Source organism: Mustela nivalis (assembly GCF_964662115.1).
Source record: "Mustela nivalis genome assembly, chromosome: 9".
Classification (NCBI taxonomy): domain Eukaryota; kingdom Metazoa; phylum Chordata; class Mammalia; order Carnivora; family Mustelidae; genus Mustela; species Mustela nivalis.
In genome coordinates this window covers 114565711-114591168 of record NC_139028.1, presented here as the reverse complement: position 1 = coordinate 114591168, position 25458 = coordinate 114565711, and the positions used below count along the sequence as shown (strand labels likewise).

The following is a 25458-nucleotide window of genomic DNA, read 5'->3' as shown; positions in this document are numbered from 1 at the left end:
GAGCCCAATAAGGGGCTCACTCCAGGATCCTGGGATCATGACTTCAGCTGAAGGCACTTGCCTAACCGACTGAGCCACCTAGCTGCCCCTAGAGCTGTTTCCTCTTGAGTGAACTTTAGTAATTTCTGTCCTTCAGGGAACTTGTCCATTTGATCTAAGTTGTCAAATTTACTGATAAATTATTTAAAATTTAACATGATGACATTCAGCACTGCTCATAATAACCCTTGATAATCCTTTTAATATCTGAGATGTCACTTCTCTAATTTCTAATAGTAGAAATTTGTGTCTTCTGTGGTCTAAAAATATAATGGAATACTATGCAGCCATCAAAAGAAATGAAATCTTGCCATTTGCAACAATCTAGTTCCATCCGGAACTAGATGGTATTATGCTGAGCAAAATAAGTCAATCAGAGAAAGACAGTTATCATATGATCTCTCTGATATGAGGAATTTGAGAGATAGGGCAGGGGGTTGTGGTGGGTAGGAAAGGAAAAGATGAAACAAAATGGGATCGGGAGGGAGACAAACCATAAGAGACTCTTAATCTTACGAAATAAACTGGAGGTTGCTGGGGGGTGGGGAGTTAGGGATAGGGTGGCTGGGTTATGGACATTGGGGAGGTTATGTGCTATGGTGAGTGCTGTGAAATGTATAAGCCTGATGATTCACAGACCTGTACCCCTGGGGCAAATAATAGGTTATATGTTAATTTTTTAAAAGATACAAAAAAAAAAAAGAAAGAAATTTGTATCTTCTTTTATCCTGATTAGTCTGGTTAAATGTTTGTCAATTTTATTAATATTCTCAATAAACCTCCTTTAAATCCTCATTGATTTTTCCCTACTGTTTTTCTGTTTTCTATTTTACTGACTTCCACTCTGACTTTATTATTTAATTTCTTCTGTTTGTGTGTAATTTGCTCTTCTTGTTCTAGTTTAAGTTGGAAGCTAAGACCATTGATTTGGGAACTTTTCCTTTTCTAACATAGGCATTTTTCTCTCTAAGTATTGCTTTAGAGAGAGCTCACAGATTTTGATAATTTGCATTTCCATTTAAATTATTTTTTACTTTCTCTTTTGCTTTTGTGTTTGGTGCATGGGTTATTTATAAGTGTGTCATTTAATTTCCAGATATTTGAAATTTTCTAGATATCATTCTGTCACTGATTTTACTTAAATCCAACTGTGGTCAAAAACATACTTTATATGACTTGAATTCTTTTAAGTTTATTGAGATGTATTTAATGGCTCAGAATATGGTTTACCTTGTTAAATGTCCCTTTTGTACTTGAGAAAAATATTCTGCTGTGGTTGGGCAGGACTTTTTATGAATATAAGTTAGGTGAAGTTAATTCATAGTATTACTTAGGACTTCCACAGACTTACTGATTTTCTGTCTATTTTATCAATTATTAATAGAAGTATGTTGAAATTTCCAAATATAATTGTGAATTTGTGGGGCACCTGGGTGGCTCAGTGGTTTAAGCCTCTGCCTTCAGCTCAGGTCATGATCTCAGGGTCCTGGATTGAGCCCCGCATCAGGCTCTCTGCTCTGCAGGGAGTCTGCTTCCCCCTCTCTCTGCCTGCCTCTCAGCCTACTTGTGGTCTCTCTCTCTCTGTCAAATAAATAAATAAAATCTTTTTTAAAAATTGTGAATTTGTCTATTTCTTCTTACAATAATTCTATTCTTCATTTATTTTAAAGTTCTCTCAAAAGTTTCATGAGGAGTGCCTGGGTGGCTCAGTGGGTTAAAGCCTCTGCCTTGGGCCCAGGTCATGATCTCAGGGTCTTGGGATCGAGCCCCACATCGGGCTCTCTGCTGAGCGGGGAGCCTGCTTCTCCCTCTTTCTCCACCTGCCTCTCTACTTGTGATCTCTCTCTCTGTCAAATAAGTATCTTTTTTTTTTTAAGATTTTTATTTATTTATTTATTTGATAGAGATCACAAATAGACAGAGAGGCAGGCAGAGAGAAAGGAAGGGAAGCAAGCTCCCTGCTGAGCAGAGAGCCCAACGTGGGACTCGATCCCAGGACCCTGAGATCATGACCTGAGCCGAAGGCAGCAGCTTAACCCACTGAGCCACCCAGGCGCCCCTCAAATAAGTATCTTTAAAAAAGAGTTTCATGAACATTTGGGGCCATTATCTTCATTACACTGTACACACTGTATTGTATTCATCATTATGAAATGGCCCTCTTTATCCCTAGTAATATTGTTTGCTCTGAAATCTGCTTTATAGCCTTTTCAATGTTTTTTTTTTTAAAGATTTTATATATTTATATGACAGACAGAGATCACAAGTCGGCAGAAAAGCAGGCAGAGAGAGAGAGAGAGAGAAAAGAAGAAGCAGGCTCCCCACTGAGCAGAGAGCCCGAAGCGGGGCTTGATCCCAGGACCCTGAGATCATGACCTGAGCTAAAGGCAGAGGCTTTAACCCACTGAGCCACCCAGATGCCCCTCAATGCTTTTTTTTTTTTTTGCAGATTTTTTTTTTTTTTTACATTTTATTTATTCATTTGACAGACAGAGATCACAAGTAGGCTGAGAGGCAGGCAGAGAGAGAGGAAGGGAAGCAGGCTTCCTGCTGAGCAGAGAGCCCAATGCGGGGCTCAATCCCAGGACCCTGGGATCATGACCTGAGCTGAAGGCAGAGGCTTTAACCACTGAGCCACCCAAGCGCCCCTACTTCTGTATTTTAAAGTGGGATTCTTATAGGCAGCATATTGTTCTCTTTATTTAATCTAACAGTCTCAATCTTTTCATGTAATTAGTTGTAAAGACCACATTTAATATGATAATTGATATGGCTGAGTTTAAATATATCTTCTTGCTAACTGCTTTCTATTTGTCTCATCTGTACTTTGTTTTCTTTTCTTCTTCTTCCTCTTTCTCTGCCCTCTTTTTGATTATTTTTTAAAAAGGGACTTTACTTTTTAGAGCAGTTTTAAGTTTATAGCAAAACTGAGGAAAAGGTACAGAGATTTCTCTTATGCCTCTGCCCCATATCTGTATAGCCTTTTCCATTATAAACATCCCCCATCAGACTGGTACATTTGTTACAAATGATAAACCTACATTGACACATCATTGTCATTCAAAGTCCATAGTTTACATGAGGGTTTACCCCTAGTGTTGTATATTCCATGGCTCTGGACTAATGTATGACTTGTACTCACCATTACAGAATCATACAGAGTAGTTTCACTGCCCTAAAAGTCCTCTGTGTTTTGTATATTAATTCCTCCTTTTCCTTTAACCCTTGGAAATCACTGATCTTTTTACTATCTCCATAGTTTTGCCTTTTCCAGAATGTTCTGCTTTTTCATACTGACTTATTTAATAATATACCTTTAGGGGGTGCCTGGGTGGCTCAGTTGGTTAAGCAACTGCCTTCAGCTCAGGTCCTGATCCTGGAGTTCTGGAAGGGAGTCCTGCATCAGGCTCCCTGCTCGGTAGGGAGTCTGCTTCTCCCTCTGACCCTCCCCCTTCTCATCTTCTCTCTCAAATAAATGAATAAAATCTTTTAAAAATATATATACCTTTAGGCTTCCTCCATGTGTTTTCATGGCTTTATGGCTCATTTCTTCTTAGTGTAAAATAATATTCCATTGTCTGGGTATGCCAGTTTATTTAACCATTCACCTGCTGAAGGACATCTTGATTGCCGCCAAGCTGCTGTAAACATCCATGTGCAGGTTTCTGTGTGAACCTAAGTTTTAACTCATTTGGATAAATACCAAGAAGCATGATTTTTGGATCACATGGTCAAGAGTGTATTTAGTTTTTTAAGAAATTACCAAATTGCCTTCCAAAGTAGTTGTATCATCTTGCATTCTCACCAGCAATGAATGAGAGTTCCTACTGTTCCACATCCTTGCCGGCATTTGGTGTCGTGTTCTGGATTTTGGCTACCATAATAGGTATGTAGGGGTATCTCATTGTTTTAATTTGCATTTCCCTGATGACATAAGATGTGGGGCATCTTTTCATGTGCTTATTTGCCATCTCAAGTCTTCTTTGGTGAGGTGTCTGATAAGGTCTTTGGCCCTTTTTTTTTTTTTTTTTTTTGTGAGTTTTAAAAGTTCTTTGTATATTTTGGATAATAGTCTCTTAATCATATGTGTCTCTTCCAATTATTTTCTCCCAGTCTGTGGCTTATCTTTTCATTCTCCGGAAGGCTGAATATGTTTTATGACTCCGTTTTATCTCCTTTCTTGGTTTAATAGCTGCAACTCCTTCTTGTATTATTCTGATGGTTCCTTTCATCTTAACTTACCAGTCTATCCTCAAGTAATATTAGCCACTCCGCATACAGTATAAGTCTTTGCAACAGTATATTTCCATTTTTCTCCTCTTGGTTTTTGTGCTCTTATCATAACACTTTACTTCACCATAGGTTATAAACCTTACAATACATTATTGCTATTTTTTAAAAAAGATTTCTTTTTAATTTATTTGACAGAGAGAGATCACAAGTAGGCAGAGAGGCAGGCAGAGAGAAGGGGGGAAGCAGGCTCCCTGCTGAGCAGAGAGCCCAATGTGGGGCTGGATCCCAGGACCCTTGGATCATGATCTGAGCCATAGGCAGAGGCTTAACTCACTGAGCCACCCGGGCGCTTCCATTATTGTTATTTTTGCTTTAAAAAGTTAATTATGTTTTAAAGAGATTAAGGTAATGAGAGAAAAAAAAGTCTTTATATTTATCCTCGTAGTCACCATTTTCCGTACTCTTCATTCCTTCGTGTAGATTCAGGTTTCTAGCTGGTATCACCGTTCTCCTACTTGAAGTACTTCCTTTACATTTCTCATCTGCTGATAATGAATTCTTTCAACTCTTGTATGTCAGAAAAGGTCCTTACTTCATCTTCTTTTTTTCTTAAAAATTTAATTTTCATTAGGTAAATAATCCTAGGTTGAAGGTTTTTTCTCCAGTACTGTAAAGATGTTGCTCCATTTTCTTTTAGCTTACACTGTTTCTGATGAGAAATTTTCTGTAATCCTTATCTTTGTTTCCTTGTAAATAAGCTTTCCTCACCCATTTGTTTATAAGATTTTTTTCACCACTGGTTTTAACCTATTTAATTATGTTTGTGTAGTTTTGTTTTGTGGGCTGGTGTTTCTTTTATTTATTTGACAGACAGAGATCACAAGTAAGCAGAGAAGCAGGCAGAGAGAGAGGAGGAAGCAGGCTCCCTGCTGAGCAGAGAGCCCCATGTGGGGCTCAATCCCAGGACCCTGGGATCATGACCTGAGCCGAAGGCAGAGGCTTTAACCCACTGAGCCACTGAGCCACACAGGCACCCCAAGGGCTTGGTGTTTCTTAAGATTCTTAGATCTACTTAGATCTATAGATTCTATCAATTTGGAAAGTTTTCAGCCATTGTTCCCTCAAATACATTTTCTGCCCCATTTCTTCTTCAGATTCCCCAATTACACATATATTTAGGCTACGTGAAGCTGTCCCATAACTCATGATATTCTATGTTTTATTATTATTATTTGTAAAGAAATCTTACCCTTTTAATTAATCTTTTTTAGGGAGAACACACACATGTGTGAGCAGGGGGCGTTAGTGGAGTGGAAAAGAGTGGGAGGGAAGAGGGAATCTTTTTTTTAACAGATTAAGTTATTTTATTTATTTATTTATTTATATTATGTTCAATTAGCCAGCAGAGAGTACATCATTAGTTGGAGAGGGAGAGAACCTTAACCAGACTCCAGGCTGAGCATGGACCCCAGTGCAGGGCTCAATCTCATGATCTTGACATCACAACCTGAGTCAAGATCAAGAATCAGATGCTTAATTGACTGAGCCACCCAACTGCCCCTTTGATATTATTATTATTATTTTAAAATGCTGTGTTTCATTTCAGATAGTTTCTATTGCTGTGTGTTTCTCCTTAAGTGTCCAATGTGCCATTCATACTATTCAGTATAATTTCTACCTTGGAGACATCATAGTTTTCATCTTTACAGTTCATTTTGGGCCTTTTTTATACTTTCCATGTCTCTACTTGATATGTTCAGTCTTTCCTCTAGCTTCTTCCTGAACATACGGAATACGGTTATAATAATAACTCTCTTAATGTCTTTGTCTACTAATTCTAACTTCTGTGTCAGTTCTGGATCAGTTTTGATTCAATGATTGATTGACCAATTAAGAGTTTTCTCTTAGGGGCACCTGGGTGGCTCAGTGGGTTGGGCCACTGCCTTCGGCTCAGGTCATGATCCCAGGGTCCTGGGATCGAGTCCCGTGTCGGGCTCTCTGCTCATCGGGGAGCCTGCTTCCTCCTCTCTCTCTCTGCCTGCCTCTCTGCCTACTTGTGGTCTCTTTTTGTCAAATAAATAAATAAATTCTTAAAAAAAAAAGTTTTCTCTTCATTATGGGTTGTATATTCCTGCTTCTCACCATACCTATTAATTCTGATTAGAGGCAAGGTACTGTGACTATTACCATAGTGGGTGCTGGGTATTTCTAATAATCCTATAAATATTCTTGACCTTTGTTCTGTGATGCTGTTGAATTACTTGGAAACAACTTGATTCCTCGTCTTGCTTCTGCTTTTAAGCTTTGTTAGGCAGGACCAGAGGAGTGTTTATTAGGCAGAGGTTTAATTTTCCTCCATTCCAAAGGCAAGAATCTTCTTAGTATTCTATATCATGCTCCATAAATTATAAAGCTTTCCTCTCTGGTTGATGGAAATAGGCACTATTCCCGGCCCTTTTAAGCTCTGCATATTATTCCCTCTAATCCTTCTGGGTGGTTCTTTACCTGAATAGTTTCTTCACAAGACTGAGCTGATTCATACTCATCTGAATAATAGAGAAGGAACCCTGCAGATTCTCAGAATTCTCTCTGTAAGGAGTTCTTTCTTTTCTGATAGTTCACCCTGAAAACTTTATCTGTTTTGGCATACGGGAATTCCTAGCTTCATCTATTCAACTCAGGGAAACCACTAGGCTTTGCCTGGATATCTTCTCCCTGTTCAATGGCTTCTGTACTTTCTCTAGGCAGTATGTTAGGGTAATCATAGGGCTCACTTCATTTGTTTTCCACATCTCAGGAAAGACTATCCTATTCATTGCTGTTCAATGTCTTGAGAACCATTGTTTTATATGTTGTGTCTGGATTTTTTTTAAATTTCAGTCAAGAGAGTAAATCTAGTTCCTGACACTCTGTCTTGGCCAGAAGCCACTGTATAATAGTATCACCCTTACTCTCTTTTATTTACTCATATTATACTTTAGTTCCACAAAGGCCAGTCCTACTGATTGGAACCAAGAAAGCCAGAAGAGTGGGCTTTAGATGGAACACTGTTTCAGTTATACCTGCAATCTCGAGATATACAGAATCTCCCAGCTATGAATCTTTTCACTCATTAGAGGAGTCTGTCATAAAACCAGATGAAGCTGTTTGAGCTCCTTGAGGGCGGAGACCCCAACTAATGCAATTCTCTATCTCCAGCACCCAGAAAGGTAAATAAAGTATGGCTTTGATTAGACAAAACTAAACAAAAATACTCCACTCTGTCATCACCACTGTAATGGTAGCTATGTGCTCAGCACTTTACATACATTATTTTATTCAAACCTCACAACAGTTATTTCAGGTTATGTATCATTCCTATTTTATTGATAAAGAAACTAAGGCTTAGAAAGGTTAAACAGCTTCCACAATACTACACAACTAGTTAGTGGCTGAAATAGAATTTGAGCAACATCTAGCTATGCTCTTGACCTTTGTGTAATACTGTATTTTATAAAGTTTTCCTAAACCAAGGGCTTCCCTACTGAAAGACTAACCTCAGATTGTGCAATCTAAAATACCTGCCCCTAATCACCCGTATTCAGGGTTCCCACACATCAGTATGGAAGATCTCCACCAAGTACAATTAGTATTTTATACTTACCTGCTTTGTCTCACATGAGCGGTAGGGAAGAGATCGGTGCCGGGTGATGTCATGAAATGATTTGTGCAGTTTGGTCCCAAATTCTTGAGTGTCAACTGCCTAAAATGGGCCAGAGATGAAATGTGCTGAATTCCAGTACTGGCAACCAAAGGGAATGCACCCACAGGATATGGGAAGAGGATGAGACAAATAGGAAGGCAAACCACTGATATCCCTCATGTTATGTTTGGAGTTTCCTTAATTCCTATGGATACATAGAACTAGAGAGGCGGCCTGGGATACATGCCATGAGACAAGTAGTTGTGGCTCCTATGGCTTCCAGTGTCTGTTACCTAACCAAGATCTTTCAAACAAGGCCTTTGCTCTCCTATCTCTATAGGAAATACATATCCCAGAGATTTCTCTGTTCATAAAGGGGTTATATAAACTGCTTTCTTCTAAAACAAGTGCCAGGAGAGCAGAGGCTTCACCATATTCAACTAAGACTGATACAAGAACTTTTCCTCAAATAAGTCTTTTAGTAAATAAAAGAAGAAGATAATAGCATCCATAAGGAATGGGTAATAGCTTCTAAGTTTTAGTATAGAATTGCAGGATATTCGAGTTGAAGGGGACAAGAGTAATGCCCTAATACAACAAACGAATTTTATAGATGAGAAAACTAAAATCCAAAAAGGTGAAGTAACCCACCTAAGATTTCATGACTTGTTATACAAAAGTTAGGCCTGACCTAAGGATTTCCAATGTGGCATTCTTCTCATTACCCTGTGCTATCCACATGATCCAGAAAGCTGAAGCTGTAGGAGGCACTAGATTATAAAGGTGTTATGCTCTTAGACCTAGTAACTCCACTTATAGAACTTTATTCTAGGAAATAATTCAGAAGAAGCAAGATATCACACAGAGGTATTAACTGAAATATTATTTATACTGGCAGAAAGAATATAAGCAATGTAAATGCCTATTATTAAGGGAATGGGTTATTAAATTAGATTAAACCAATGTAGTGAAATTGGCTAACTGATACAAATTTTAGAACGGGGAAGTGTCAAGTTATATATGAATGTAGAATTCTTCAGTTACAACTATACAATATAACTTGTACGAAATAATATCCAAAAATTTTAATTATAGTGATAAATATTATTAGCTATTACTTTAAATTTTGAATGTATTATACTATTTTTTCAAGAAAAAAGGTACAAAAAAATAAAGCAACAGACATCGAATGAGTGGATCACGCACTGCTAATACCAACTGGTCAGCACACATTCCTAAAAGGAAGGAAAGAAACTAACATTTATTCAGAACCTACCGTGTGCTACATGCATGTTCAAACTTCACCCTCGCCATCGCAATAACCCTCTGAGGCACTATTATTTTTTCCACTTTATATATGAAACTCAGACTAATTAAGCACCAGCCTAAGTCCACATAGCCAGTAAGTAAATGAGCCAAGAATTGAACTCAGGCCTCAGTCTTCATTGTTATACTATTCTATACTGCCAATCATATGTAATACTTAAGGCTACTCAGTTATTTCCAGTGTTTTCTGTCACCATGAGGTACCAAAACATTCTTCAATAAGGAGCTGGGAATCACTGTCTAATCTTGGTTCTAACTGTAACCAGCTATGTGACCTAAGGCAAGTAGAAATTTTAGATAACTTATTTTCTCATTTATAAAGTAGTACATACATACTATCCATTCAGTAAATATTTCTTAAAACACCACAGGCCTGACACTATGTATGTAAAGTCAGAATTTTTGATCACAGTAGGATAAAATAAAATAATGTTTCTAAAAGCTCTGTACATAATGCTGTGTTGGGCAGTAGAATATCATTAGAACCCTGGCACTATTAAGCAGCCCCAAGCTCCCACTAACTTGAAGGGCCTGGAGACAGATCTTTCTGAAGCTGTTGCTGGTGCTTCCAGTCACGATACTCATGATGGAATTCACAGCCACTGAAAGTGAGGCCTGAAATTTCTGAAGATCCTAAGGAACATATTAAGAAGAGATGGTAGTTTATAATAATCCCAAGCTACTGGTTCAGAGAATCCCAAAGGAATAAAAGATTTCAGTAAGAGCAGGATTTCAAAAACTCTTCCCCCACCCCCATCAACAATACTTACTGAGATCATGCCATAGAAAAGACACTTACGGACTGAAACAATGTTCTCTCCCCTTTTGCAGAGATCACTTACTGACACAGAAATATTCAGAAAAGATAAGCCATAAGACACTAGGCAATAAAACAGATGTGCCTGCTATTAAAAAAAAAAAAAAGCTTTAAACTTTGCCCTCTTAGTGTAGTGGTTTTTTCCCTCAAAGGGGGCCATATGAATTTAAGAAATATGTTACAAAAAGTATATAGGATATAGGAAGTCAGAAAGTCAGATAAAAAGAGAAAGTGTTGGGGCACCTGGGTTGATCAGTTGGTTAAGCCTCTGCCTTGGGCTCAGGTCATGATCCTGGAGTCCCAGGATCAAGATCCCTGCTCAGCGAGGAGGCTGCTTCTCCCTCTCCCTGGGCTCCTCCCTCTTCCCCGACACCCTAAGCTTATGCTCACTCGCTCTCTCTTGTTCACTCTCTCTCTCACCTTACACCAGTTAGAATGGCCAAAATTAGCAAGACAGGAAACAACGTGTGTTGGAGAGGATGTGGAGAAAGGGGAACCCTCTTACACTGTTGGTGGGAATGCAAGTTGGTGCAGCCACTTTGGAGAACAGTGTGGAGATTCCTTAAGAAATTAAAAATAGAGCTTCCCTATGACCCTGCATTGTAATACTGGGTATTTACCCCAAAGATACAGATGTAGTGAAAAGAAGGGCCATCTGTACCCCAATGTCTATAGCAGCGATGGCCACGGTCACCAAACTGTAGAAAGAACCAAGATGCCCTTCAACGGACGAATGGATAAGGAAGATGTGGACCATATACACTATGTAGTATTATGCCTCCATCAGAAAGAATGAATACCCAACTTTTGTATTAACATGGACAGGACTGGAAGAGATTATGTTGAGTGAAATAAGTCAAGCAGAGAGAGTCAATTATCATATGGTTTCACTTATTTGTGGAGCATAACAAATAACATGGAGGATATAGGGAGATGGAGAGAAGGGAGTTGAGGGAAATTGGAAGGGGAGATGAACCATGAGAGACTATGAACTCTGAAAAACAATCTGAGGGTTTTGAAGGGGTGGGGGGGGTGGGAGGTTGGGGGAGCCACGTGGTGGTATTTATGGAGGGCACGGATTGCATGGAGCACTGGGTGTAGTGCATAAACAATGAATTCTGTTATGCTAAAAAGAAATAAAATAAATAAGTAAATAAATAAATAAACAAAATCTTAAAAAAAAAAAAAGAGGGAACGTGATGTTTTAAACCATTAGGAAATGAGGGGAAAATGTAAGATTTAGAAAAGCAGTAGCTCCAAACGCATGTGTGAAAGGGAAGAAAGATAAGGAAAGGCTCATTATTAGTCATTTTTCTCGATTATTTTGTCCCTATTTACTCAAATTCACCCATTAGGAGGTAAGACTATGCAAGCTGGTACAGTGACATATGCTAAGTTAAATCTTGAGTTCCCAGGCTAGAGGCCATGTAAGGATCAGCCAAGGTGACAAAAGAAGACTAGGCATTAAGGGAGGAAGGGCTCTCAAGCTCGGTCATATCCTCTAGTTCTTAGGAATTTCTTATTACCTTGGTAGCCTGGTGATGCTGCTCCAAGGCCTGGTCCATGGCAACCTGGATGGAATCTTGCACTGCGCTGTGGCTCTCCATGAGGATGGCACTGAGATGAGTGGTGAGCAAAGTGTGGACTCCTAAGGGGAGGGAAAATATTGGTAACTTTTTGAATGAGAATGTCCAAGACTTCAAGACTGCTGTTATGGTGCTATGAGTTAGGGGTGGAATGAGAAAGAGGCCTCTTGGAAGAAGAGGACACTTTTGCCTATCCACAAATAATTACTTTTTTAGACCAAACAATCAAAACCACCCCCACAAAAAACCCCAAAAACAAAACAAAATCCCCCGAAAACAAACAACAACAAAAGGTCAGCAACTTAAAACCCACCCAATTCCACTTGCAAATGAAAAAGACTTCAAAAACTAAGTGTGAAGGTTGACATTATTTTTGAAGAGACAAGTGAGGGATCCTGTTTAATTCATATCAGAAACAGAACTATATACCACATACTATAAACAATGACACTGGTGACTTCCAAAGGATAGGAGGAGGAAGAGGAGGAGGAGAGAAAAAGGAAAGGCCTGTTGGACAGTGTGTCTACCCTACTCCCTTCCTATGTGAGCTTCACTGTTGGGGTGAGCCACTGTTACTGTCAGGGTCTCAATCCTTTCACCTATCCTGTGATACAAAAAAAGTTAACACTCACAAAGAGGACTCTGAGACTGCTGGTACAAGGCATTTTTATTTATTTTTTATTTTATTTTATTTTTTTCTTCAAGGTATTTTTAAATGGGGCTATTTCTAATTAACCATAGGCACCACTGCTCAGAAGAAAAGCTAACAGTTAAGAGACATAGGTAAAAGAGGTCAAACAATAACAGACTACCCTGATGACCCAGAGACAACAGACATGGGAAGACAAATTCACTTTATACCTGAGAAAATCCTTGTAATTAACCTTTCCTTTTTCACTATTTTTCTGTTCTCCCCTGAATACTCCGTGCAAAGACTATGGTGAAGCAGCCCACAGCTGGCTTTTCTCAGGGCTGCATTAAAAATGCAAACCAGAAGGTACATTTTCTACCACAAGGCACCATGATTCTATCCCAGAAAGGAATGCAAAATGTGGTCTGCTCAAAAGGAATCCAAAATTGGAGTCTGGAGAACATAGATTCCAGAGTGAATTCAACCACTAGCTGGTGGTGACCGAGTCCCTTCGCTTTTCTCACTTCAAAACTAAAACCGGCTTTATACCACCTGCTCTCAGGCATGTTGCGCAGATAAACTGGGATAATATGTGTGAAGTGTTTTTAAATGTACATTGCAATATGCAACGGGACAATATTGCCATTGCTATGATGATATCGTATGGATTACAGTTTTCTATTGTTTGGTGCTAAAAATAGCCTCAAGAAACCAGTTAGGCCCTTTTTGAAAGCAGACATTTAATTAAAAAGCTACAAGTTTGTTCCCCTAAAACTGATGATACTACCAGATGCCTTTAACGTTGTAGCAAAATAATGAGTTAATCATAGAAAAGTTACCATGACAAGGTGGGCAGGAGGCCAGTTAAGTGATTTTTTAAGACACATGGAAACAGACTGTAGTTCTGTACAATCTGTTTCCTAAAAGTAGCTCTACAGAAAGCTTTCAAGGATATGAGAAAGAATATGGGAGAAAGAAGATAAAATTACTGTGTCTTGAGGCGCCTCGGTGGCTCAATGGTTTAAAGCCTCTGCCTTTGGCTCAGGTCATGATCCCAGGGTCCTGGGATCGAGCCCTGCTTCAGGCTCTCTGCTCAGCGGAGAGTCCGCTTCCTCCTCTCTCTCTGCCTGCCTCTCTGCCTACTTGTGATCTCTGTCAAATAAATAAATAAATAATCTTTAAAAAAAATTTACTGTGTCTCTATTCATATATCTATATCTACCTACCTTTACCATATACCCTTTTTCAAAGGCTAGTCCTACACTACCAGATGTGTAAGGAAATTTATAAAGATACATAGTATGGGGGCTCCTGGGTGGTTCAGTCAGTTGAGCAGCTTGCTGTTGATTTCGGCTCAGGTCATCATCTCGGGCTCCTTGAGATCAAGCCCAGTGACAGCATCATTGGGCTCCATGCTCAGCAGAGAGTCTGTTTCAGGATTTTCTCTCTCTCTCTCTGCCCTCCCCACTCTCTCAAATAAATCTTTTTTTTTTTTTTTAAAGATACTTAGTATGTTTACTAATGCAGTGATGAATTTCTATTTAATCCAATATCAAGTGTCAACTACCTGAGTTGCTACAGGCCCTCAGAGTCAAGCTAAGCAGAGATGTATGAACGATCAAATTACTGCAAGAATGACAGGAACCACTGATTTTTGAGGAATCTGAGTTCTTCAGGTGTGTTTGATAGGATTCAGAAAATGGTATGAGACTCTCTGTCATCCCAGGGAAGACTGAATATGATAATGCCTCTAGCCGACCTCAAAACAAAACAAAATAAAACAAACAAAATCGAAACCAAACAACAACCAACAAAAAAAGCCTGCCAAAAGACAGAGATCTTGAGTCGTAAGAGGGTCTTAGACTTGGAGGGGCTTTGATAGCACCTAGTCTAACAATCTCACATTAAATACATGAAAAGGAGAGATCAGATGACTTATGTGACTTGTTTCCCAAAAATCACCAAGGAATTCGATAGCAGAACTAAGATAATAGCCAGCTTTCTTGATTCTACCCTGAAGTCCTTTCCACTATACTAAGATTTTTTTCTTATCAGCCTCTGTCCCTAAGAGTGCAGGCTGGTAACAACCCTAGGCCTCCTCACTTTGTCCTCCCTGCTGGAAGCCTCATTAGTCTGGGTCCCATTCCAGGGCCTTGATGAGTGGAAGAGTGGGGCACCAGACAACAGCTCTTCAAATGAAGAGCAGCAAGCCAGAACCCACAAAAGCGGTGTGCTTCTCTCCTAAACAATATACACATACTGGGGAAGACCAGAGAAGCAGAGAAATCGGGAAGCAAAAAAAATCCCACAGCTGACACCAGTTTGTTCAATAAATAGTTGGCACCAGTCAGCAGGAGCTGTCTCCTTTCTCTCGTGACTCCGTGGGAGCAGGGCCACAGCAAGTGAGCACGGCGATAGCTGGAGCAGAGCCACAAGAAAAAACAGTGGCTCACAGAGCACACAGCAGCATATTGGGAACACTGAAAGGGAGGCTTCTGAACCTCTCCTCGCACATTTATAAGCTCCATGTCTTGCTATTTCCAAGTTTAGGAGGGATTGGGAAACTCTCTTTGGGGCCCCTAGGTGCTCAGTTGGTTAAGTGTCTGCCTTCAGCCCAGATAATGATCCCTGATTGAGCCCTGGGAGCAAGCCCCCCTGCTCAGCAGAGTGTCTCCTTCCTCTTCCTCTGTCCCTCCCCTTCCCCTGCTCACACTCTCTCAAATAAATAAAATATTAAAGAAAAAGGAAACACTTAAATTTATATCTCAGTATTTATTGGATTAAAATGCATAAGCCAACTCACACTCAGTGGTTTTCAAACTTCACTATATTTAAAAATTACCTGAGAATCTTGTTAAAAATGCAGACTCTTGAGCCATACCATATTTTTACATTATAACAAAGCAGTGAGTTAATCCTTGGCTCAGGAAGCAGCATATTCTCAAATACTGTAGGTGATTCTGATGCATGCATTTCACAGACCACCAACCAGAACCTTTCTGGTAAAAGGTTATCACCAATTTGTTACATAAACTCTAAAGTCCCCCTTTGTATGCCTGAACAAGGACCATTTCTCCCTTTCCAGAGGTCCATGTGGCAGTCACAGAAAAGTCATTCATACCATTACATGCCCATACCTCCCTATGTTGTAGCTGAGAAAGATGTTGCCTCAAGGCTAAGCAGTGAGAGTAATGTTTCTGGATTCCACCTGGAAAAGTGGTAATGTGGTGGGCAGTTCTCAGGCCTGAGCTTTAAAAATATACTGCTATCTGAATCCTGTCTCAGTCCAAGGAAATCATAATCCCTGGGGGTGATGTCTGGGCATTTTTTAGAAGCTCACCAGGTAATATATCAAGCAGCTAAGGTTGAAAACCACTCATCTAAGGTAACAGACTTTGTAGAGATCATTACAGAAGTATCCACGGATATCTGGCCAACTAAATCTGGGAATGTCATCATTTGAGGGGTGTTTCAAGATACTTACCTTTTCCATAGAGCATATAGTTTAACTTTTTTAGGCAAGGTTTTTCATTAAAATTCATTTTTCTACAGAAATATATGTAATTCAGACATGTGCATCATATAAAGTCTCCCTTTCTTTACTTTCTTATCATTTAAGCACACCCAAACTGGCAGCCCCTATACCTACTCCACAGTTCTGTTTGCTGGTCTGGAAATCCGCTGTGAAAATCCACAAAGAGAAAAAGCAGCAGCGTTTGTCCCTGGGAGTCCATATTCTGAGACTGATCTCCGACACTGGATTCCACCTGATAACTCACATCTGGAAGCAGCAAATCTAGAGGACAAGATATTACATGGTATTCTAACATAAGTAAAGCCCTCAGAATGCTGAGTAAATAAAGAACCTATACCTCAAAGAAGGATCTGAGACAGATCTAAATTCAAATACTCCCTTCTCCTCCTGAACCTATTTTTCTATCCACTTGATGGAAGCAAAGAATAGGGACTCACAGAAGGAACATCAAAATAACAACTGGGTGTGCAAAATGCAAACCAAACAGCACTCCTTAGAACTTACTAGGAAACATTAGTATAATACAGTTGCTGATTCCCCACATGACTTTCCCAGATAGATATCACTAGTAAGGGGCAGAGGTTAGAGTCAGAGCTGAATAACAATAATGACAAGAGCTAATTTGTATTAAATGCTTACTTCATTGTGTTAAATTCTTCACATGGACTATCTAAATACTTAGTCTTCTCAACAACACTATGGCATAGGACCTATCCTTATATCATTTTACAGATTTAAAAAAGGCACCAATAGATTAAATACATTGCCCAACATGAGGCAGTAAGGTGGTGGAACTGTTTTAGACAGACTCAAAAATCTGTGTTCTTAACTACATTACTATATTGTATTTGTATCCCCAGGTAATCTGATGCCCTACAGTCACTTTCTAGCACCTTGATCCTTTAGAATACAATCATGATAGTCCTCTAAGTTTCACCCAGGTCCATACGAAGAAGTACCTCCATGTGGATTCTGGTTCTGTCCTTTACAGTAATGAGTGAGGGAAGGAGATGAGGGGATATTTTCTACATTACTCATTTCCAAAGTAAACTGAGCAAGTTCAGGCACTGTGAATTGGCAAAAAGTGAAGGAAACCAACAAAGCATGAAAATAAAAATTGAAAGAGAAAAGGAGATATGGAGAGCCCTAGAGACTCAAAAATTTTAATCGCATGACATCCCACCTGTTAAGACCAGGCATTCTTTCTTCACAAAAGCACTCACCTCCACAGACAGACCCTATTCAAAGACACCCTCCTTTCATTACACCCTCTGGAACAACTACCTACTCAAGAAAAAAAATCCTTACTCTGAGTCTTACTACCTAGAGAAGATTCTATCATTTCCCCTGAGATACTTCACCCCAGGAGGCTTCAGTCTTCTCATTCCAGGCACAGTTCTAGAATGCCTCTTCCCCACTGGTCACCTTCCTCAGCATCCAGTTTACCAGACTACCTCCTAAATTTTGGAGGATTGTAGCAAACAATAGTCAAGCTCAAGTCTGTAAACCTCCTAGATATCACCTCCTGGTTGCATATCCCTACTTTCCAGTTTTGTTTTTTGGTCCAGTTATTAAGTGTCCACATTTCGGTGTGATTCACCCCAAGTTAATGTGGTTAGGATCTATATGAATACTACAGCCAGCGTCCTAAGCTGATTACTGTGTGGTTTATACTCCTGCTTTGAATTTATACGGTGTTCTAATTTTTTATAAGTAATTTTATGTGAATTTTCTCATTTCACTAGAAAATATTTCTCTTCCATAATAGTTCAGTGATGTTACTAACCTTTCTAAAACCCCAGAGTTGACAGATTAAGGTACGACAGCAACCCTCTGAACAAGTCATTACAAGATGGAGGCCTACTGACTATCTCTAGAGGACCAGGAAGAGAGAAGGCAGTAGAAGAAATGCGAGGAAAACCAGCATTAACAGGTAATACCCAAACAGTCAGGCTCTAACGCGTCTTTGACTATTGACCTCTTTGCCGCACTTCATGTAGATTCCGAAACTTAGACCCTCACCAGCAGCCCCCAACATAAACCATCAGATCACTGTCTCCTACTTTTTATGTAATCTGCTATTTATATTTCCTTGCATTTTCTAATATCCTCCAGGTTTCTTTATTCCTGTGCAAAGAGAGGGAGATGTACCTCTATCCAAATTGAGATCCAAACTGGGCACCATAGACAAGTGGTATTTCTTCCAATCAATGAAATAAGAGGTATCTTTGAAGACAGTAGTAGTTGGCTGCTCCTGACCTGGCAATATCAGAGGCAGACCTGATGGTCCATAGAGAAATATGTATAGTTGCTAAAGAAAACTACTAGATTTTAGTTTTTTATGACTATGTATTCATTTGCATAAAACAAACATAACACTGACCTGGTTCACACTCCCAGAAATAAACTAGGGTGCTAGATGATTACCTATTCCTTTCCACATTGAATAAAGGTGTGAGACACCAGAGAAGGTCCACTAGAATCCCTAGAAATTTATTCCGGGTTTAATAAGTGTGTGCTACAGGTATAGTATTGGGACATTTAGTTTATATATTCATCCTACTTATTCCATCGTAGGTTTGAGTGGTACTACAAGCTAAACACCATATTAAATTCAGAGGATACAAAGATGAATATCCAGATTTAATACCTACCTTTGAGTTATCATATTTATAGTACTGGAGATACAGGTAAAAATCAGTAAAATATGGTGTTATACATACTAGAAGTATATATAAAGAAATATCTTTCAGTAAGTATCTGAGTATATTCAGATTAAGAAGGAAATTCTTTACCTTCTCTAACCCTATTCTCTAACCAAGACCAAGGGGGCCAGGACCTCTGAAATGGTTTCCTTCTCTTGATTTTGCTCCTCCCCTCACCCTTCCTTTTACCCAGGGTTTCTTCACCTTAGCACTACTGGCACTTCAAGTCAGATAATTGTTGTAGGGGCTGTCCTGTGAACTGCAGGATGTTTAGCAGTACCCCTGGCTTCTACCTACTAGATGCCAGTAGCAAGCTGCTCCTGAGTCATGACAGTCAAAAATTCCCCAGACATTCCCAAATGTCCCATGAGGGCAAAATTCTTCAGTTAAGAACTAATACTTAACCCTTTTTGTCCCCTAAACCAAAGCTAAATAAACCAGAAATATATTTTCCCTTATCTTTTTTTGTTTTCATCCTCTTTTTAACAGGGTACACATCAAGAATTAAGTGTGAAGATTAAAATCCTCTCCCGTAGGCACAATGAAAAGTCCCAGCAGAACAAGGCAAGACAGTATCCCTAAATGAAGTCGCTGTCACAAATCCAAGATATTTACACAGGAGCTAAGGCCAACACATTCACTTTTTAGAGCCAGGGGAGCTTTGAGGTACTGCGAACTTAGTAAGAGTGGAGTGTCTGAAGAGTCAAAATGTGTGACTATCTTTTCATTGGGGTGTTGAAACCATTTACTTTTAATATAAGTACTGTTATGGTTGGGTTTAAATCTACCATCTTATTATGTGTTTTGCATTTGTTTCTTGTATTTCCCTCTTTTCTATTTTTGGATTCTATTTTGGACTCGGTGTTTTTTTGGTAATTCCATTTTTAACCTCCTTTTTGACTTATTCGTTTTAATTCTTTGCTGTAATAACTTAGGGATTGCTTTAGGCTTTATAGTATACAACTTTATCACTACCTACTTTTAAGTGATATTATAAGAGTTAACACACATAAAGTATAAGAATCCTGCAAAAATACTTCCATCCCCCCCCCTTGGTCTTCGTACTATTGTCACTCATTTTACTGTGACATAGCATATAAATCTTATATACCAATGGCTTTTTTTTTTTGCTTTAAAAAGCCAACTATCAGGGTACCTGTGTGGCTCAGTGAGTTAAGCCTCTGCCTTGGGCCCAGGTCACTATCTCAGGGTCTTGGGATCGAGCCCCATATCACACTCTCTGCTGGCCGGGGAGTCTGCCTCCCCCTCTCTCTTGCCTGCCTCTCTGCCTAATTGTGATCTCTCTGTCAAACAAATAAAATCTTTAAAAAATAAAAATAAAAAAATTTTTAAAGTCACTGTCTTATTTTTAAAAATACGGCAGGGACGCCTGGGTGGCTCAGTTGGTTAAGCAGCTCCCTTCGGCCCAGGTTATGATCCCAGCGTCCTGGGATCGAGTCCCACATCGGGCTCCTTGCTTGGCAGGGAGCCTGCTTCTCCCTCTGCCTCTACCTGCCACTCTGTCTGCCTGCACTCACTCTCGCTCCTCTCTCTCTGACAAATAAATAAATAAATAAATCTTAAAAAAAAAAAAATACGGCAAAAATCTTTTATATCTATTCACATAGTTATGGTCTCCAGTGCTCCTCTTTATTTGTGTAGATCCAGAATTCCATCTTCTGTCTGAAGCATTTCCTTTAACATTTCTTACAATATAGATCTGCTGGTTTTTGAAATCTTTTGTACATCTGAAAAATTCTTTATTTTGCCTTTGTTTTTGAAAATATTTACTTTTGGTATAGAATCCAGGTTAAGTTTTTGTTTTTGTTTTTACTATTTTAAAAATGTTGCTTCAGTGGCACCTGTGTGGCTCAGTTGGTTAAGTGTCTGACTCTTGATTTCGGGTCAGGTCTTGTTCTCAGGGTCGTGAGATCAAGCCCCACCTTGGGCTCCATGCTCAGTGTTCAGCCTGCTTAAGAATCTCTCTCTCCCGGGGCACCTGGGTGGCTCAGTAGGTTAAAGCCTCTGCTTTCAGCTCAGGTCACAATCCTGGGGGCCTGGAATCGAGCCCTGCATCAGGCTTTCTCCTCTGTGGGGAATCTGCTTCCTCCTCTCCCTGTCTGCCTCTCCACCTACTTATGATCTCTCTCTCTCTGTCAAGTAAATAAATAAATAAAAATACTTAAAAAAAAAAAAAAAGATTCTCTCTCTCCCTTTCTAGGAGGCTGGGTGGTGAAGTGGGTTAAGCATCTGACTCTTGGTTTCAGCTCGGGTCATGATCTCAGGGCCCTGAGACAGCCCTGTTTTGGGTTCTGTACTCAGTGGAGAGTCTGCTGGAGAGTCTCTCTCTTTCCCTGCCCCTCCCACGTTCTCTAAAATAAATAAAATCTTTAAAAGGCGGGGGACAGCGCCTGGGTGGTTCAGTTGGTTAAGCAACTACTTTCAACTCATGTCTGAGTCTTGGGATCGAGTTCCGCATCGGTGGGGGGGGGCGTGCCTGCTCAGTGGGGGACACTGCTTCTCCCTCTGACCCTCTCCCCTCTCATGCTCTAACTCATTCTCTCTCAAATAAATAAATAAAATCTTTAAAAAAGCAAAAAGATTCTCCCTCTTCCTCTGTCCCTCCACTCCCCCGCTCATGTGCTCTCTCTTAAAAAGAATAAAAATAACAAATAAAAACATTGTTTAACTTTCTCCAAACTTACAGTTTCCAATGAGAAATCTTAATTCTCATCTTGGTTCCCCAGTATATTATATATGTCTTTTTACCTTAGTCTCTTTTAAAGTTTTTTTTTCTTTATTATTGGCTTTAACCAATTTGATAATGATGTATCTTGATATAATTTTATTCAAGTTTCTTATGTTTAAAGTTTGTTGATCTTCTTGCATTTGTAGATTTATACTTTTCATCAAATTTAGAAATTTGGGGAACATTATTTCCTCAAATATTTTATCTGCCCTCCCTCCCCGCAGGAATCCAATTACATGTCTCTAAATTAGGCCACTTGAAGTTATCCCACAGTTCACTGAAGCTTTGTTCACTTTTTTAGTCTTTTTTGGGTTTCATTTTAGTTTCTATTGCCATGTCTTCAAGCTCACTAATATTTTCCTCTGCAATGTGTACATCTGTCACTGATCTCATCCAGTGTATTTTCATCCTAAAAGTTGTAATTTCTATGTCTGGTTGTTCAATTTGGGTGCTTTTTATAGCTTTTGCCTCTTTATTTAAGATGTTCAATATTTTCTTCTCACACCCTGAATATATGGGTACAGTTATACCTGTCTTAATGTCCTTGTTTACAATCTTATTACCTATGTCATTTTAGGCAGTTGACCAATCTTTTTTCTTTCATTATCGGTCCTATTTTCCTGTTTGTTTGCATGCCAAGTAATTTTTTATTGGATGCCCAGCATTATGAAATTTATCTGGTCAAATGCAGGACCTTTTTGTATTCCTGTAAATATTCTTGAACTTTTTTTCTCAAACACTATAAAGTTACTTAGGAATAGTTTGAGCTTTTCGGATCATACTTTCAAGCTTTGTTAGGTGGGACCAGGGAAGCTAGGGCTAGGGCTGACTCCTCCACTATATTCAGGCAAAACCTTCTTAGGACTCCAACTGATACTTTATGAAATATGAGGTTTTCCATCCTGTCTCGTAGGAACAGAAACCATTCCCAGGTCTGTGGGTACTCCAGGAATTCTCCTCTGTCTGGAGCTTTCTCTCTATATTCATCTCCTCGGGGTGCCTGCGTGGCTCAGTGGGTTAAAGCCTCTGCCTTCAGCTCAGGTCATGATCTCGGGGTTCTGGGATCGAGCCCCACATTGGGCTCTCTGCTCAGCAGGGAGCCTGCTTCCCCTCTCTTTCTCTGCCTGGCTCTCTGCCACTTGTGATCTTTCTCTGTCAAGTAAATAAATAAAATCCTAAAAAAAAAATCTCTATATTCATCTCCTCTTTGGTACTCTATAAGTTCTAGCTCTCTGAACCTCCCTAAACTCTCAACTTTGTCTTCTCAACTCAGAGAGATCACTAGACTCTAGCTGGGTATAACCTCCCTATGAAGTTCTCTCTAGATTGTACAGTGGTACAACACAGGGTTTGTTCGTATCTCCTCTCTATAGACCCACTGTCCTATACTATCTATTGTTTATATAACTTGTCCATTTTTTTATTTGTTTATGGTAGGAAGTTGGATCCAGTCCCTGTTATTTGCTCTTAGCTGGAAGTAGAATTTCTGAAGTTGACATAATCTCATGGACTTTGATAGCTTCTTTGCTTTCCGGATTAACGTAAGATACCCAGGCTCATCTTGTAGGTTTTTTTTTTTTTTAAAGATTTGATTTATCTATTTGAGAGAAAGCATGCATAGGGGTGGCGGAGGAGAGAGACAGTGGAATGAGAAGGGAAGAGGGGGAGGGAGAAGCAGACTCCCCACTGGCCAGAGAGCCCCATGTGGAGCTCAATCCCAGGACCCTAGGATCATGACCTGAGCCGAAGGCAGATGCTTAACTGATTGAGCCACCCAGGTGACCCGTATCTTGTACATTTCTACTTTAGACCTAGAATCAGTCATTCCTCCTTTTTAGTGAGCAATGACATTTAGAGAACACATTTTAGTATTAGGGAGTGCTCATTGTTCCTACACTTGTTTGTTTTTTGTTTATTTAGCAGACAGAGCTAAGAAATATATAATTTCAAAGGTCAGAAAACAGAGATACACACTGGTATCTTTAATTCTACTTTAAAAAGGGGCGCCTGGGGGCACCTGGGTGGCTCAGTGGGTTGAGCCGCTGCCTTCGGCTCAGGTCGTGGTCTCGGGGTCCCGGGATCGAGTCCCGCATTGGGTTCTCTGCTCAGCAGGGAGCCTGCTTCCTCCTCTCTCTCTCTGCCTGCCTCTCTGCCTACTTGTGATGTCTGTCAAATAAATAAATCTGTCAAATAAAAAAAAAAGGGGGGGGCGCCTGTGTGGCTCAGTGGCTTAAAGCCTCTGCCTTTGGCTCAGGTCACGACCCCAGGGTCCTGGAATCAAGCCCTGCATCGGGCTCTCTGCTCAGCAGGGAGCCTGCTTCCTCCTCTCTCTCTGTCTGCCTCTCTGCCTACTTGTGATCCCTGTCTGTCAAATAAATAAATAAAATATTTTAAAAAGTTACTTAAAAATTTTTTTATTTCAAAATAAAAATTTTTTTGAATTTATACTCCTGTATCTGTTATCTTATGCTACAAATTTTGGTTCCCAACAATGTTAATATAATTACTTGCTTTATAATAAGTATATAATAATTTCAGTATAATACCAATGTTATTACTAAGAATCAAGGTCACTAAAAGAATTTCAAGAGTGCTTTACAGTTTACTTCATTCTTAGAGTATATCCCACCATGAATGTACATCAAAACAGTATATTCTAAAGTCAGCTGAACTAATCTTTTTACTGTATGAATTATGACAATCTATATGGGTAAGTTCATTATCTTTTATCTTGAGAAATACTTTTACAGTATTTCTGTAAATACTGGGATTTCTGTAAATTCTGGGATTCCAGCTTGATTTTTTAGTTTCAGGACATTAACATTATTATACTACTACATCCTGTTGGAATGGGGAAGTCAGCTGCAATTTGTTTCTCTTTTGAAGAAATCTATCTTTCTTAGCTGATTTTTCTTCTTATTTTTGATTTTCTACAGGCATATATATCTTTTTATTTATCTTGCTTGATTATTGAGCTCTAAAATCTGTTTTAGTTGCTTCCGCCATTAGTTCTTCAAAGACTGTTTCTGCCCCATTTTCTCTCTTCCCCTTTGGGATGGAAATTAAATGTACATTAAATGATCTCACTGTTTCCTCTCACCTGTTAACTTCTCTTCTGTATTTTCCATACTTCTGTCTCTCTTTACTTTATTTTACTAGTTTTTGCTATCCTCATCTTCTACTTTACAAATTCACTTGTGCTATATCTAATCTGTTGTTAAATCTATTTAATTTCAATATTGGTCATTATCTTTTTTGATTCTACAATTTCTGTTTGGTTCTTTTAAAATTTTTGTCATATTTTATAGTTTACAGTTCCCTGGCAAGATTTTTTTTTAATTTTTTAATTTTTTATAAACATATATTTTTATCCCCAGGGGTACAGGTCTGTAAATCACCAGGTTTACACACTTCACAGCACTCACCAAAGCACATACCCTCCCCAATGTCCATAATCCCACCCCCTTCCCCAGAAACCCTCAGTTTGTTTTGTGAGATTAAGAGTCACTTATGGTTTGTCTCCCTCCCAATCCCATCTTGTTTCATTTATTCTTCTCCTACCCACTTAAGCCCCCATGTTGCATCACCACTTCCTCATATCAGGGAGATCATATGGTAGTTGTCTTTCTCTGCTCCCTGGCAAGATTTTTAAGGTTGGCTTTCAATTTCATAAGCACAGTAAACATAATTTTTTATTTTTAAAGTCAATGTCTGATATTACCCATATCTGGAGTCCCAGTGGGTTCTTCTGTTGCTTCTGTTTTTGCTAGCTTTTGTTCATGTTACCTTGTGCACTCTTGTACCTAGGTGTGTGTGTGGGGGGGGTGTGTATGACAGAGAGAAAGAAATGTGCACATGAGCTGGACATTTTGAGAAAGCATCTGTTAAATAATTTGAAGCATAGATGTGGTCATCTATCTATCTAGAAAGAATTTTTGTTTGCTTCTACAGGGCATCTGGGAGAATTAGAAATCTAGAATCATCTTAATCCATTCTGAAAGCTTAAGATTTTCTAGACTTCCCAGATGACCCAAAAAATATATGAGCTCATGTAAAGGATGGTTTATTTCAGGTTCACCTACTCCATAAAGTGTAAGCTTTTAGTTATCCCTGCCCAAAACAAGAGGAACTTTTAACAGCACCCCAGCTCAGCAA

At 39.3% G+C, this 25458-nt stretch overlaps 1 protein-coding gene and 1 long non-coding RNA gene across 4 annotated transcripts in view; one reads left to right on the top strand and one right to left on the bottom strand.

Annotated features, from left to right (window-relative positions):
- The window catches only part of LOC309873303, a 30692-nt gene extending 10761 nt beyond the window's left edge, over window positions 1-19931 (top strand). The window contains exons 3-5 of one of the 3 annotated variants that reach the window (XR_014316274.1): window positions 11632-11726; window positions 17652-17782; window positions 19044-19931. This is a non-coding gene — a long non-coding RNA (uncharacterized lncRNA). Of the gene's footprint in view, window positions 1-11631; window positions 11727-12617; window positions 13464-15933; window positions 16024-17651; window positions 17783-19043 lie in introns of those variants that run through there. The other 2 variants (XR_014316275.1, XR_014316276.1) reach the window with 2 other exon arrangements.
- The window catches only part of TOP6BL (TOP6B like initiator of meiotic double strand breaks), a 98374-nt gene that overhangs the window by 10712 nt on the left and 62204 nt on the right, over window positions 1-25458 (bottom strand). Inside the window, exons 9-13 of the mRNA XM_082748621.1 lie at window positions 18001-18157; window positions 15964-16110; window positions 11624-11745; window positions 9803-9913; window positions 7916-8014 (exon numbers count right to left, since the gene is read on the bottom strand). Coding sequence (XP_082604747.1) covers window positions 7916-8014; window positions 9803-9913; window positions 11624-11745; window positions 15964-16110; window positions 18001-18157 — 636 coding nt within the window. The remainder of the gene's footprint in view (window positions 1-7915; window positions 8015-9802; window positions 9914-11623; window positions 11746-15963; window positions 16111-18000; window positions 18158-25458) is intronic.